The sequence below is a fragment of the Bombina bombina genome, chromosome 3, assembly GCF_027579735.1.
Source record: "Bombina bombina isolate aBomBom1 chromosome 3, aBomBom1.pri, whole genome shotgun sequence".
Taxonomy (NCBI): Eukaryota; Metazoa; Chordata; class Amphibia; order Anura; family Bombinatoridae; genus Bombina; species Bombina bombina.
In genome coordinates, this window is record NC_069501.1 from 616,423,323 (window position 1) to 616,439,921 (window position 16,599).

The 16,599-nt window shown below is 38.5% G+C and overlaps 1 protein-coding gene across 1 annotated transcript in view; it reads right to left on the minus strand.

Moving 5' to 3' along the window:
• Positions 1 to 16,599, minus strand: part of ADGRB2 (adhesion G protein-coupled receptor B2) — a 540,900-nt gene that overhangs the window by 290,348 nt on the left and 233,953 nt on the right. The window contains exons 6-7 of the mRNA XM_053707236.1: positions 569 to 670; positions 295 to 401 (exon numbers count right to left, since the gene is read on the minus strand). Of these exons, the coding sequence (XP_053563211.1) occupies positions 295 to 401; positions 569 to 670 (209 nt within the window). The remainder of the gene's footprint in view (positions 1 to 294; positions 402 to 568; positions 671 to 16,599) is intronic.

Consider the following 16,599-nt stretch of genomic DNA (forward strand, 5'->3'; position numbering starts at 1 on the left):
ACAACCCCCCCTTTAGTTTTGCTCAGTGTACTGTCTGCTATAAAATGATACACTACTTTATGTATCAATAACGTTTTGCAAACAATGTGGCATATTTCCATTTCTCCAGGGCACAGCTTCATGTTTGGTTTCCCTATCATTGTTTTATACCTGCTCACCTTCAAGCAGACTAACCGCAAAGTAACTAGTTCTACAAGGAAGGAGCACCAAGAGGTGAAAATGATAGACTGATGAATTATAAATAAAAGATAATAGGAATAATAGAGTGAAACAGATAGGAGAGCTTGTAATTACTGCAAGGTGAAGGTGTCTGTACTCATGGGAGATGCAGCGGGCAAAGCTTGGAGAACTCCAGTAGGCAACTCCCTGGGAATTGAGAAGACAACGTCTGCTTGCAGATCCTGTGGGGATACAGAGAATATCATATTACCCAGAAGAAAGAACAGACAACGGAAGGAAAAAGAGGAATATGACAAATTAACTGTGAGACTGATACAGAAATAGAAAACAAGTAGTGAGGGTTAGAAGGTTAAAAGGACAAATAATGGATGTAACACGTCACACTAACCTGTGGCATTCGGAGGACACCTATTATAAGCTATTTCCCCAGCAGCTACTTTCTTCCAGGTCACAGACATGATGTATTCATCTTTACATATCTCATGTAGTGCTGTGAGGAATGGAGTAAGAATAATGAAATCACCAACTCACATCACCAGTAAGAGGAACCATGGATTCCTCCGCATTACAACCCAACCTCACTTTTAAGTTCTAGTATCTGTCAGCGATATATTAGCTTTCTGTTCTACAGCGTGAACGTTAAACAAAGAATGTGACAATCGGGTCCCTCTTGGGTAACCTCTGAATCTTAGATTGAATGTGTGTAAATAGCAAGGTGTGACCCCTCCCTGAAAATGAACGTGCTTGCTACAGCGTGCCCGCTGAGAAGGGACAGGCATGCCCAGAGAATGAAAGGAGTGGAAGATGAGAGACAAAGAAATAATGATAAAGGAGTATGTAGAAATAGAGAAGTAACAAAATAAAAATAAAAAGGAGTGTAAGAGAGGTGCAGAGAAGTGGGGGTTTCCTGCAAGCCACATTTAGAGTTGGGCCAAGGTGCTAAAGAAGAGGGCAAAGGAAATCCTGCAACATTATGCAAGAGGTGGTTTGTGTAGCAAGAATGTGCATTCTCAAAGCATATGTACAGTATCATATGTAAAGTTGGTGTTGTCCAGGTCTCAGATATGGCAACATGTTTTGAGAACACGTTAATGGAAATAAGTTAAGCGAACCATGTAACCAATGAACTCTCTGCACAATAAGGAGTGATATCAGGTTGAGTGAGAATGTTTCCCTTGGTGTGCAGATGTTAGAGGAGTGGGAGAGTCAAAGGTGACACGGTCACATGTGCCATATATGGAACAAGTAAAAGAATACTAGGAGGGACGTACTACGTTTGCAGAATTCAAAACTAGTTGGTACTAAGGGGGTATTGAGAAAATAAAGGGGCACAATATGTTTTTGGTAAAGTGCAGAACTTTGTGTTCTTCTTACATTCAGGATGTCTCATGCTTAATAATTATTTTTTACCAGAAAAACAGATTGTTGCAGTAACCTTCATTTTTCTGCTTCCTGTAAAGTTCACTAATCTGGTTTTGTATTTTTAAGATACCTATAGGTAACATTGCTTTTTCTCACATCACCAACCTTTGTTACCTCTGCTGGCAGTCTTTACCACTAACTGACTGACCCTAAAGTACAGTAATACACTGTTTTATTGCTTTCTGAGACAATGCCCTTCTTTATCTACCGTATGTCTAGATTTCTAGATTTCAAATAAGCTTTCCTCCAGTACTACATTAATGTGTGTGACAAATTCTAATATGTGTCCAGTCCTATCTAATTTCTTACATTTTAGCATATTGCAGTCTTTCTTAATACATTATATAATAAAGTCTATCTATTATTTAGAAGCGCTTCATTGCCCAGTCTTTATATTAATTCTTGCTTTCTCAAAATACGATCTTCAAAACTGTACTGGGATTACTCTAGGGTCTGATGATCAAAAACTCATTGGCATAAAGAGAAATCACACAAAATCTTCGGGGTGGGGGGTTTGTGAGCATTATATTGTAATGTATGTGTATCTCCCTCACACAGAACTCTTCATAACGAGATAATCAGCTAATCAGATAATTCTTTGAGGGACCTCACAGTAGGGATGGGTAAATGTTTTGTAACATTCTAAAAATGAAATTAATTTTAACACATTTGTTCATTTGTTTCAAATTTAAAATGTTTGTGCAAGATTCTAACATTCATTTAATGTAATAGTATTTCTAAGGCTTTCAATTAATTTTTTTCTAATAATTCGATTCGAATTATGAAGTATTTTAAAAATTTGAATCAATATGTTTGAAATAGTATTTCTAAATCTCTAACATTTGAAACATTTGAATTGATATATTTGTATCTATTATATATCAATGTACTAAATTCCCTACCACGTGAACTATTGAACTTCTGAAAAGTATTTGTTAAATTGAATGTTACATTCGAAATTTCAAATGTGGATATTCAATCTAATTATGAATATTTGAAAACCGGAAATAACATGCGATTACCAAATTTTTATGAATTTTAAATCTCATTAGCATTTGATTGTCCAAAATGAATGTCCATTGAACAATTTGTTCTACCAAACTAATTACACTTTCAGCACATTTACCCATCCCTACCTCACTGTAGAGCTTTAGAAAATTGGGCCCTATATGGGCTCTTACCTGTGTGATCTATCAAGCAACACTGTATGATGTATAATATAGTAGTACAGTAGTACTTAAAGATAATTATATACTGTATATATATATATATATATATATATATATATATATATATATATATATATATATATATATATAGAGAGAGAGAGAGAGAGAAAGAGAACAGCACTCCTGAGATAGAACAAAAGCTAGAATAACTTCCATGCCTGTTCTTTTATATTTGCAACTCAGGGTGTGCGTTCTTTTAGCACACTATGCCTTTCCACAGAGAAAAATTATCCTGTAGCATATCAGTCTGACCCTGCCCAATGACAGTCCAGCGCCGAAATACCAGGCAATTCCTCTCTGAACAAGGGAAGCAACAACCCCAGACGATCGTTTCGGCCTTCTGTGGGCCTCGTCAGTGAGGTGCAGTTGTATCGCTCTAAGGGCATGTGTGCACGGGCTCCAAGTCTGGCTTACCCATTACTCTTAGGGAGACCCAAGAGTAATTTGCATAAATGTGAAAAAAGAGAAAGAGAACAGCACTCCTGAGATAGAACAAAAGCTAGAATAATTTATATGCCTGTTCATTTATATTTGCAACTCAGGGGGTGTCGTAAAAATCATGAGAGGGGTTTAGGAGACAGAGGCAGACAGTGTCAGTAAAGGATAACAGACAGGGGAAATATATGGTTATACACAAAGCATATACTGACATAAAGTTATATATATCAACATAGAATCAATATGTATAAAGATGTGAAATTAGGTATACAGGGGGATATAAGGTAGTCAAAAAAGGAGAAAAGAAAGAAAAAAAGGGGAATAATAATAATGACAAAAGTGTGGACATAGGTTTACCTGCGTACCTATGCACGGAGAGTGTGAAATATACATTGTAATTGACTACAGTATATAAAAGTACATTACAAAAAAATGTAATTGGTTAAGAAACCAAAGTCCACATTTAGTCCAGAATTTAGCAAGTTGAAATGCATTATCATTTTCATTTCAAAGGTTTTTCTTTCCATGGTGTTTTTGAAGTTGTCTCTGAGAATCTTGATTTTGAGGTTTTGGATGGAGTGGTCAGGTTGGGTGAAATGGTGACCAACAGGGGTGCAGTATTTTGTTTCACAGTGGTTTTTGATTGAGTGTCTGTGTACGTTCATCCAAAGGTGCAGGTTTTGGTTTGTTTCTCCAATATAACATGCCACTTCACATGCAGTGCAATATATATATATATATATATATATATATATATATATATATATATATATATATATATATATATATATAGAACAAAGAATATGAGATGGCGCAAGAGATCAGCTAGTATATATACATATAAATATTAGATGTTATATCATAAAAAGTGCCAGAAAGGAGAGGGATAATCCCCTAACAATGTAACTCTAAGCACTATAGTATAAAGGAAAAAGAATCTATTTCAAGAAAATATATATATATACAAAGAAAAAATAAAAGGAGATAAAAATAAGTTAAACGAAATCCTAAAAACAAGTAGGTGTCACAGTTCCAGATGTATAAAAGTCAGAATAAATGTGTATATATATGAGACTCCACACATATATATAAGCAATGCACAAAATCAGCAGTTCTTCATCGCTGTTTCCCCTAATGGATGTGCACTTACTTCTAGAACCCTCAATCAGATGAGGTAAGGATGTAGCAGAATTCACAAATGGGCTAGGCGCCTCTTGTAGTATGGATCAGGCTTGTAGTAGATCCCTGGTCATATGCTGAATCTTGTCACAGAAATTATAGCCAAGCTCCGTGTGGATTTTCCAAGGTCCAGTGCTTTATGTGTGGACAGAAGACTCTCAGCTCCGGTAACCTGTTAGCTGGTCGGAGGAGAGAGTGCAGTCCCACTCAATTCCCGTAGAGAAGTCCAGCCTCCCCCGCTCTGGTCTCTGTGTTTTTCTGCAGAATGGTTGTTCAAATGATTGCTCTCACCCAACGTAATCCTGAAAAACCTGACCTGTTAGGGAGACCGGAGGACAGGTTTCACCCTATATTGCGCCATCTCATATTCTTTGTTCTATGTGTAGTGTATTGGAAGTGTTAAAGGACGCTTCTTTTTCTTTGGGACTAGGCTGCTAGGTACCCTCAGCTAGTGCGAAGTATATAGGGGTCCTGTTGTAATTTCAGGGCGGTATTATATCTGTATAATTGCGCTATAGGGTGAATTGGGGACTGCTGCCCTCAATTCATATCTCTTTCTTTTTTTTATATATATATATATATATATATATATATATGTGTGTGTGTGTGTGTGTGTGTGTATATCTGCAAATGTAGTATACATGATACATTGCACTGCATGTGAAGAGGGATGTTATATTGGAGAAACAAGCAAAAAACTACACCTTATACAGACACTCAATCAAAAACCACTGTGAAACAAAATACTCTACGCCAAAACCTCAAAATCAAGATTCTCAGAGGCAACTTCAAAAACACCATGTAAAGAAAAATCTTTGAAATGAAAAGAATGCACTTCAACTTGCTAAATTCTGGAATAAATGTGGACTCTGGTTTCTTAACCCATTATCAACATTTTTTTGCAATGTACTTTCATATACTGTAGTCAATTACATTGTATATTTCACACTCTCTATGCATAGGTACGCAGGTAAGTTTATGTCCACACTTTTGTCATTATTATTATTCCCCCTTTTTTTTCTTTCTTTTCTCCTTTTTTGACAATCTTATATCCCCCTGTATACCTAATTTCACATCGTTATACATATTGATTCTATGTTGATATATAACTTTATATGCTTTGTGTATAACCATATATTTCCACTGTCTGTTATCCTTTACTGACACTGTCTGCCTCTGTCTCCTAAACCCCCTCATGATTTTTAGGCCACCCACTCCTCCTGCATTCAGACCCAAATTGGTCAGCATTGCTTCAGACCTGAAAAGGGAAGCCATTCTTCCGAAAGCGTGTCAACTTATAAATGTATAGTTAGTCCAATAAAAAAGTATCATTGCTCAATGCAATACTCTTGTTATTTTGATATATATACAGTGTGTGAAAAACACATGGCAAATAAGAGCCACATGAGAAGTCATCAATAGAACAGATTCTACTTAATCAGTGGCTCTATTTCCAATCATCTGTAAATTGGGTTTATAAATATAATGATCATAATGTTGATTTATGATATAAAATAAAGGGCCAGATTACAAGTGGGCCGCTATTGTTACCGCAAATCTTGATAAGATATATCGCGACCACGCTAACTTGCACATATATTACAAGTTGAAAGTAAATGCATTCAATCGAGCACAAACAAACAACACCCTTCAGGTTTGCGTAACTGAAGACCTTGCGTAAAGTGTAAGAGTTAATATAAAATGTGCGCCAAACACAACATAAATACATTAAAATAAAGTGTTACACTCATATACAGTATACTCTGTCGGATATAAATTATTAATGTAAATATTAATATATATTTTATATAAGGGTTAAAAGGTATATTTTATATGGCAAGGTGCTTGTTAATGGAAAGGGATATATATATGTCTAAATATGTGCATGTGTGTGTATACTGTATATATATATATATATATATATATATATATATATATATATATATATATATGCATGTGTGTGTATTTATGTAATCATATCTATATAAATACATATACACATATACAGACATATATACACATATATACACTTTGGATCCCTTTCCGCTCAAACACCTGAAAACAAGAAAAATCTTTTTTATTCAGTTGTAATATTTTATGTGTTTTACTGTTTTATTGTAAGTACTTTACATTCCAATGTTCTTCACATATAAGAAAATGTTCTTTTATTTTAATATAAATATATATATATGTTATATATACCTGTATATATATATATATATATATATATATATATATATATATATATATATATATATATATACACACAACTATGCTTACTAAGAAAGGATTGATCAAAACCTAATATCAATCAAAGAAGGACAAAGGCTGCACAGTGGTTTCAAAGGCTTTATTACTACTATGGGTGTGACTTGTCAAATCAGACCGTCTATCCTCCACCAAAATTTCAAATGGTATACTTTTGTATAAAAAAAATGAACAAGCACCACAGGCTATGTATGCACATAATACGGGATATCCCTTTAAACAAACATGTAACCTGTAAACAGTTACTAAGCTGGATCAATATTCATCATGGTGCGCAAAGAATCAAAAAATTTGTAATCAAATAACACAATGATGATCAGCAAATGATAATATGTAACAGATATCAAGTAAGAACATGGGGTCCCAATGCTTAAAGTAGAGCGAATAATGGCGCTCATTTATCGAGCTCCGTAGTGAGCTTGTTGGCCCATGTTTCTGGTGAGTCTTCAGATTCGCCAGAAACAGCAAATATGAAGCAGCGGTCACAAAGACCACAAATCTCCCGTAAAAGTCTAACACGCCTGCCAAAAATAAGTCCGACTTGTAAAACCCCTATATCCGCAATCCCCCCTTCATTACTAATATTAAATGTATTTACCCCTAGACCGACAACCCCCCACAAGGCAATATGCCTATTTAAACTATTAACCCCTATATCCGCCATCAAACCCACACCGCAAGTAACAACTAAATTATTAACCCCTAAACCGCCGTAGCCCACAACGCAATTAACCTATTCAAGTATAAACCCCTAAACCGCCATAATAATAATAAGCCCACATAGCCTATTAAATGTCTTAACCCCTAATCTGCTGCCGCCAATGTCGCCGCCACTATAATAAAGTTATTAACCTCTAAACCTAAATCTAACCCTAAGGGCTATTTGTAATTTATAGGGTAGGGAATTTTATTATTTTGGGGGGCTTTTTTATTTTATTAGGGGGCTTAGATTAGGTGTAATTAGTTTAAACTTCTTGTAAAAAAATTTATTTTCTGTAATTTAGTGGGGGTTTTTTTTGTACTTTAGTTTATTTTATTTAATTGTATTTAATTTTAGGTAATTGTATTTAATTAACTTAATTTATTTAATGATAGTGTAGTGTTAGGTGTAATTGTAACTTAGGTTAGGATTTATTTTACAGGTAAATTTGTATTTATTTTAACTAGGTAGCTATTAAATAGTTAATAACTATTTAATAACTATTGTACCTAGTTAAAATAAATACAAAATTGCCAGTAAAATAAAAATAAATCCAAAAATAGCTACAATGTAATTATTAATTATATTGTAGCTATCTTAGGGTTTATTTTATAGGTAAGTATTTAGTTTTAAATAGGAATAATTTATTTAATAATATTAATTTTATTTAGATTTATTTAAATAATACTTAAGTTAGGGAGGTGTTAGGGTTAGACTTAGGTTTAGGGGTTAATAACTTTATTATAGTGGTGGCAACGTTGGCGGCGGCAGATTAAGGGTTAATACATTTAATAGGCTATGTGGGCTATGGCGGTTTAGGGGTTAATACTTGAATAGGTTTATTGTGTTGTCTGTTAATGGAGGATTAAGGGTTAATAGTTTTAAGAGGTAGTTTGCGATGTTGGGGTTGGCAGATTTAGGGGTTAATAATTTAGTTATTACTTGCGGTGTGGGTTTGATGGCGGATATAGGGTTAATAGACTTTATTAGTTATTGCGTTGGGGGATTTCAGGTGACAGGTAGATGGACATTGCTTAGGTGTTAGTTTATTTTTGCAGGCATTTTTGGGAGATAGGGTGCTCCCATACTCAGCGCAAGGCTTGCTACGGCTGCCTTTTATGGAGAGGTAAAAATGGAGTAAGATTTTTCCATTTTCGCCACGTAAGGCCTTGCGCTGGATATTGCATACCGATTTACGACGCGGTCCCATGTTAGCCTATGGGAGTAATAAATTGCGAGCGACGGGTGAAATATACGCGCATAACTTGTATGCTACGCCGTATACGTAATACCAAAAACGCGTAAAAACTGGCGGCAGAGGATTTTGCGGGCGACGCTGCATATGTAATGGAGGCCTATATTCGCTCTACTTTAAGCATTGGGGCCCCATGTTCTTACTTGATATCTGTTACATATTATCATTTGCTGATCATCATTGTGTTATTTGATTACAAAGTTTTTGATTCTTTGCACACCATGATGAATATTGATACAGCTTAGTAACTGTTTGCAGGTTACATGTTTGTTTAAAAGGATATCCCGTATTATGTGCATACATAGCCTGTGGTGCTTGTTCATTTTTTTTATACAAAAGTATACCATTTGAAATTTGGGTGGAGGATAGACGGTCGGATTTGGCAAGTCACACCCATAGTAGTAATAAAGCATTTGAAACCACTGTGCAGCCTTTGTCCTTCTTTGATTGATCTTAGGTTTTGATCAATCCTTTCTTAGTATGCATAGTTGTATAGTATTTTGGGACAGCTAGTACTTTATGGTAAACGGATTGGAATGGTGTAGTGCACCTCTATGTTTAAAACTTTTTTGATATAACATAATTTATGCTTACCTGATAAATTTATTTCTCTTGTAGTGTATCCAGTCCACGGATCATCCATTACTTGTGGGATATTCTCCTTCCCAACAGGAAGTTGCAAAAGGATCACCCACAGCAGAGCTGCTATAGAGCTCCTCCCCTAACTGTCATATCCAGTCATTCGACCGAAAACAAACAGAGAAAGGAGAAACCATAGGGTGCAGTGGTGACTGTAGTTTAATTAAAATTTACACCTGCCTTAAAAGGACAGGGCGGGCCGTGGACTGGATACACTACAAGAGAAATAAATTTATCAGGTAAGCATAAATTATGTTTTCTCTTGTTAAGTGTATCCAGTCCACAGATCATCCATTACTTGTGGGATACCAATACCAAAGCTAAAGTACACGGATGATGGGAGGGACAAGGCAGGATTAAGCGGAAGGAACCACTGCCTGAAGAACCTTTCTCCCAAACACAGCCTCCGAAGAAGCAAAAGTATCAAATTTGTAAAATTTTGAAAAAGTGTGAAGCAAAGACCAAGTCGCAGCCTTGCAAATCTGTTCAACAGAGGCCTCATTTTTGAAGGCCCAGGTGGAAGCCACAGCTCTAGTAGAATGAGCTGTAATCCTTTCAGGGGGCTGCTGTCCAGCAGTTTCATAGGCTAGGCTTATTACGCTCCGAAGCCAAAAGGAAACACAGGTTGCCGAAGCTTTTTGACCTCTCCTCTGTCCAGAGTAAACGACAGAAACAGGAAAGATGTTTGACGAAAATCCTTAGTAGCTTGTAAGTAAAACTTCAAGGCACGGACTACGTCCAGATTATGTAAAAGACGTTCCTTCTTTGAAGAAGGATTAGGGCACAACGATGGAACAACAATCTCTTGATTGATATTCTTGTTAGAAACCACCTTAGGTAAAAACCCAGGTTTGGTACGCAGAACTACCTTATCTGCATGAAAAATCAGATAGGGAGAATCACATTGTAAGGCAGATAGCTCAGAGACTCTCCGAGCCGAGGAAATAGCCATCAAAAACAGAACTTTCCAAGATAAAAGTTTAATATCAATGGAATGAAGGGGTTCAAACGGAACTCCTTGAAGAACCTTAAGAACCAAGTTTAAGCTCCACGGGGGAGCAACAGGTTTAAACACAGGCTTAAATCTAATCAAAGCCTGGCAAAATGCCTGGACGTCTGGAACCTCTGCCAGACGCTTGTGCAAAAGAATAGACAGAGCAGAAATCTGTCCTTTTAAGGAACTAGCTGATAATCCTTTGTCCAAGCCCTCTTGGAGAAAAGACAATATTCTAGGAATCCTAACTTTACTCCATGAGTAAGTCTTGGATTCACACCAATAACGATATTTACTCCATATCTTGTGGTAGATTTTCCTGGTAACAGGCTTTTGTGCCTGTATTAAAGTATCAATGACTGACTCGGAGAAGCCACACTTTGATAGAATCAAGCGTTCAATCTCCATGCAGTCAGTCTCAGAGAAATTAGATTTGGATGATTGAAAGGACCTTGTATCAGAAGGTCCTGTCTTAGAGGCAGAGTCCATGGTGGAAAGGATGACATGTCCACTAGGTCTGCATACCAAGTCCTGCGTGGCCACGCAGGTGCTATCAGAATCACTGAAGCTCTCTTCTGTTTGATTTTGGCAATCAGTCGAGGGAGCAGAGGAAACGGTGGAAACACATAAGCCAGGTTGAAGAACCAATCAGCGTCGCTTCTGGGTCCCTGGACCTGGATCCGTAACAAGGAAGCTTGGCGGTCTGGCGAGATGCCATGAGATCCAACTCTGGTTTGCCCCAACGATGAATCAACTGAGCAAACACCTCCGGATGGAGTTCCCACTCCCCCGGATGGAAAGTCTGACGACTTAGAAAATCCGCCTCCCAGTTCTCCATGCCTGGGATATGGATTGCTGACAGGTGGCAAGAGTGGTACTCTGCCCAGCAAATTATTTTTGAGACTTCTAACATCGCTAGGGAACTCCTGGTTCCCCCTTGATGGTTGATGTAAGCCACAGTCGTGATGTTGTTCGACTGAAATTTGATGAACCTCAGTGTTGCTAACTGAGGCCAAGCCAGAAGAGCATTGAATATCGCTCTTAACTCCAGAATATTTATTGGAAGGAGTTTCTCCTCCTGAGTCCACGATCCCTGTGCCTTCAGGGAATTCCAGACTGCACCCCAACCTAGAAGGCTGGCATCTGTTGTTCCAATTGTCCAATCTGGCCTGCGAAAAGTCATACCCTTGGACAGGTGTACCCGAGACAACCACCAGAGAAGAGAATCTCTGGTCTTTTGATCCAGATTTAGCAGAGGGGACAAATCTGTGTAATCCCCATTCCACTGACTCAGCATGCATAATTGCAGAGGTCTGAGATGAAGGCGCGCAAATGGCACTATGTCCATTGCCGCTACCATTAAGCCGATTACCTCCATACACTGAGCTACCGAAGGGCGCGGAATGGAGTGAAGAACACGGCAAGCATTTAAAAGTTTTGATAACCTGGACTCCGTCAGGTAAATTTTCATTTCTACAGAATCTATAAGAGTCTCTAAGAAGGAGACTCTTGTGAGTGGGGATAGAGAACTCTTTTCCTCGTTCACTTTCCACCCCGTGCGACCTCAGAAATGCCAGAACTATCTCTGTATGAGACTTGGCAACTTGAAAGCTTGACGCCTGTATCAGGATGTCGTCTAGATACGGAGCCACTGCTATGCCTCGCGGTCTTAGTACCGCTAGAAGTGAGCCCAGAACCTTTGTAAAGATTCTCGGGGCTGTAGCCAACCCGAAGGGAAGAGCTACAAATTGGTAATGCCTGTCTAGAAAGGCAAACCTTAGAAACCGATGATGATCTTTGTGAATCGGTATGTGAAGGTAGGCATCCTTTAAGTCCACTGTGGTCATGTACTGACCTTCTTGGATCATGGGTAGGATGGTCCGAATAGTTTCCATTTTGAAAGATGGAACTCTGAGGAATTTGTTTAAGATCTTTAGATCCAAAATTGGTCTGAAGGTTCCCTCTTTTTTGGGAACCACAAACAGATTTGAATAAAAACCCTGTCCTTGTTCCGTCCGCGGAACTGGATGGATCACTCCCATAACTAGGAGGTCTTGCACACAGCGTAGGAATGCCTCTTTCTTTATCTGATTTGCAGATAGCCTTGAAAGATGAAATCTCCCTTGTGGAGGGGAAGCTTTGAAGTCCAGAAGATATCCCTGAGATATGATCTCCAACGCCCAGGGATCCTGAACATCTCTTGCCCACGCCTGGGCGAAGAGAGAAAGTCTGCCCCCTACTAGATCCGTCGCTGGATAGGGGGCCGTTCCTTCATGCTTTCTTAGAGGCAGCAGCAGGCTTTCTGGCCTGCTTGCCTTTGTTCCAGGACTGGTTAGGTTTCCAGGCCTGCTTAGATTGAGCAAAAGTTCCCTCTTGTTTTGAAGCGGAGGAAGTTGATGCTGCACCTGCCTTGAAATTTCGAAAGGCATGAAAATTAGACTGTTTGGCCTTTGCTTTGGCCCTGTCCTGAGGAAGGGTGTGACCCTTACCTCCAGTAATGTCAGAAATATTTTCCTTCAAACCAGGCACGAATAAGGTCTGCCCCTTGAAAGGAATGTTGAGTAATTTAGACTTCGAAGTCACGTCATCTGACCAGGATTTAAGCCATAGCGCCCTACACGCTTGGATGGCGAATCCGGAATTCTTAGCCGTTAGTTTAGTCAAATGAACAACGGCATCAGAAACAAATGAGTTAGCTAGCTTAAGTGTTCTAAGCTTGTCAATAATTTCAGTCAATGGAGCTGTATGGATGGCCTCTTCCAGGGCCTCAAACCAGAATGCCGCCGCGGCCGTGACAGCGCCTGCAAGGGGCTGTAAAATAAAACCTTGTTGAATAAACATTTTCTTAAGGTAACCCTCCAATTTTTTATCCATTGGATCTGAAAAAGCACAACTGTCCTCAACCGGGATAGTAGTACACTTTGCTAAAGTAGAAACTGTTCCCTCCACCTTAGGGACCGTCTGCCAGAAGTCCCGTGTAGTGGCGTCTATTGGAAACATTTTTCTAAATATAGGAGGTGGGGAAAAAGGCACCCCCTGGTCTATCCCACTCCTTGCTAATAATTTCTGTAAGCCTTTTAGGTATAGGAAAAACATCAGTACACACCGGTACCGCATAGTATTTATCCAGCCTACACAATTTCTCTGGTACTGAAACTGTGTTACAGTCATTCAGAGCAGCTAATACCTCCCCAAGCAACACACGGAGGTTCTCAAGCTTAAATTTAAAATTAGAAATCTCTGAATCAGGTTTCCCCGAATCAGAGATGTCACCCACAGACTGAAGCTCTCCGTCCTCATGATCTGCATATTGTGACGCAGTATCAGACATGGCCCTTACAGCATCTGCGCGCTCTGTATTTCTCCTAACCCCAGAGCAATCGCGCTTGCCTCTTAATTCAGGCAACCTGGATAATACCTTTGACAGGGTATTATTCATGATTGCAGCCATGTCCTGCAAGGTAATCCCTGATGTAATTGGCGCCATATTAGCGTGCGTCCCCTGAGCGGGAGGCGAAGTGTCTGACACGTGGGGAGAGTTAGTCGGCATAACTTCCCCCTCGATAGAACCCTCTGGTGATATTTCTTTTATAGATAAAGACTGATCTTTACTGTTTAAGGTGAAATCAATACATTTAGTACACATTCTCCAATGGGGCTCCACCATGGCTTTCAAACATAATGAACAAGTAGTTTCCTCTGTGTCAGACATGTTTAAACAGACTAGCAATGAGACTAGCAAGCTTGGAAAACACTTTAAACAAGTTTACAAGCAATATAAAAAACGTTACTGCACCTTTAAGAAACACAAATTTTGTCAAAATTTGAAATAACAGTGAAAAAAGGCAGTTACACTAACAAAATTTTTACAGTGTATGTAACAAGTTAGCAGAGCATTGCACCCACTTGCAAATGGATGATTAACCCCTTAATACCCAAAACTGAATAATAAAAGACAAAAACATTTTTTTTTGTTTTTGTTTTTAAAACAGTCACAACAACTGCCACAGCTCTACTGTGGCTTTTTACCTCCCTCAAAAACGACTTTGAAGCCTTTTGAGCCCTCCAGAGATGTCCTGGATGATGCAGAGGGAAGCTGAATGTCTCTGTCAGTATTTTTAGCTGCACAGAAAAGCACTAAAAAAACATAATTTATGTAAGAACTTACCTGATAAATTCATTTCTTTCATATTAGCAAGAGTCCATGAGCTAGTGACGTATGGGATATACATTCCTACCAGGAGGGGCAAAGTTTCCCAAACCTCAAAATGCCTATAAATACACCCCTCACCACACCCACAAATCAGTTTAACACATAGCCAAGAAGTGGGGTGATAAGAAAAAAATGCGAAAGTATAAAAAATAAGGAATTGGAATAATTGTGTTTTATACAAAAAAATCAAAACCACCACAAAAAGGGTGGGCCTCATGGACTCTTGCTAATATGAAAGAAATGAATTTATCAGGTAAGTTCTTACATAAATTATGTTTTCTTTCATGTAATTAGCAAGAGTCCATGAGCTAGTGACGTATGGGATAATGACTACCCAAGATGTGGATCTTCCACGCAAGAGTCACTAGAGAGGGAGGGATAAAATAAAGACAGCCAATTCCGCTGAAAATAATACACACCCAAAATAATGTTTAAATCTTATAATGAAAAAAACTGAAATTATAAGCAGAAGAATCAAACTGAAACAGCTGCCTGAAGTACTTTTCTACCAAAAACTGCTTCAGAAGAAGAAAACACATCAAAATGGTAGAATTTAGTAAAAGTATGCAAAGAAGACCAAGTTGCTGCTTTGCAAATCTGATCAACCGAAGCTTCATTCCTAAATGCCCAGGAAGTAGAAACTGACCTAGTAGAATGAGCTGTAATCCTTTGAGGCGGAGTCTTACCCGACTCAACATAAGCAAGATGAATTAAAGATTTTAACCAAGATGCCAAAGAAATGGCAGAGGCCTTCTGACCTTTCCTAGAACCGGAAAAGATAACAAATAGACTAGAAGTCTTTCGGAAATTCTTAGTAGCTTCAACATAATATTTCAAAGCTCTAACTACATCCAAAGAATGCAATGATCTCTCCTTAGAATTCTTAGGATTAGGACACAATGAAGGAACCACAATTTCTCTACTAATGTTGTTAGAATTCACAACCTTAGGTAAAAATGTAAAAGAAGTTCGCAACACCGCCTTATCCTGATGAAAAATCAGAAAAGGAGACTCACAAGAAAGAGCAGATAATTCAGAAACTCTTCTAGCAGAAGAGATGGCCAAAAGAAACAAAACTTTCCAAGAAAGTAATTTAATATCCAGCGAATGCATAGGTTCAAACGGAGGAGCTTGAAGAGCCCCCAGAACCAAATTCAAACTCCAAGGAGGAGAGATTGACTTAATGACAGGTTTTATACGAACCAAAGCTTGTACAAAACAATGAATATCAGGAAGATTAGCAATCTTTCTGTGAAAAAGAACAGAAAGAGCAGAGATTTGTCCTTTCAAGGAACTTGCAGACAAACCTTTATCCAAACCATCCTGAAGAAACTGTAAAATTCTCGGAATTCTAAAAGAATGCCAGGAAAAATGATGAGAAAGACACCAAGAAATGTAAGTCTTCCAGACTCTATAATATATCTTTCTAGATACAGATTTACGAGCCTGTAACATAGTATTAATCACAGAATCAGAGAAACCTCTTCGACTAAGAATCAAGCGTTCAATCTCCATACCTTTAAATTTAAGGATTTGAGATCCTGATGGAAAAAAGGACCTTGCGACAGAAGGTCTGGTCTTAACGGGAGAGTCCACGGTTGGCAAGAGGCCATCCGGACAAGATCCGCATACCAAAACCTGTGAGGCCATGCTGGAGCCACCAGCAGAACAAACGAGCATTCCTTCAGAATCTTGGAGATTACTCTTGGAAGAAGAACTAGAGGCGGAAAGAGATAGGCAGGATGATACTTCCAAGGAAGTGACAATGCATCCACTGCTTCCGCCTGAGAATCCCTGGATCTGGACAGATACCTGGGAAGTTTCTTGTTTAGATGAGAAGCCATCAGATCTATTTCTGGAAGTCCCCACATTTGAACAATCTGGAGAAATACCTCTGGGTGAAGAGACCATTCGCCCGGATGTAACGTTTGGCGACTGAGATAATCCGCTTCCTAATTGTCTATACCTGGGATATGAACCGCAGAAACTAGACAGGAGCTGGATTCCGCCCATACCAGTATTCGAGATACTTCTTTCATAGCCAGAGGACTGTGAGTCCCTCCTTGATGATTGATGTATGCC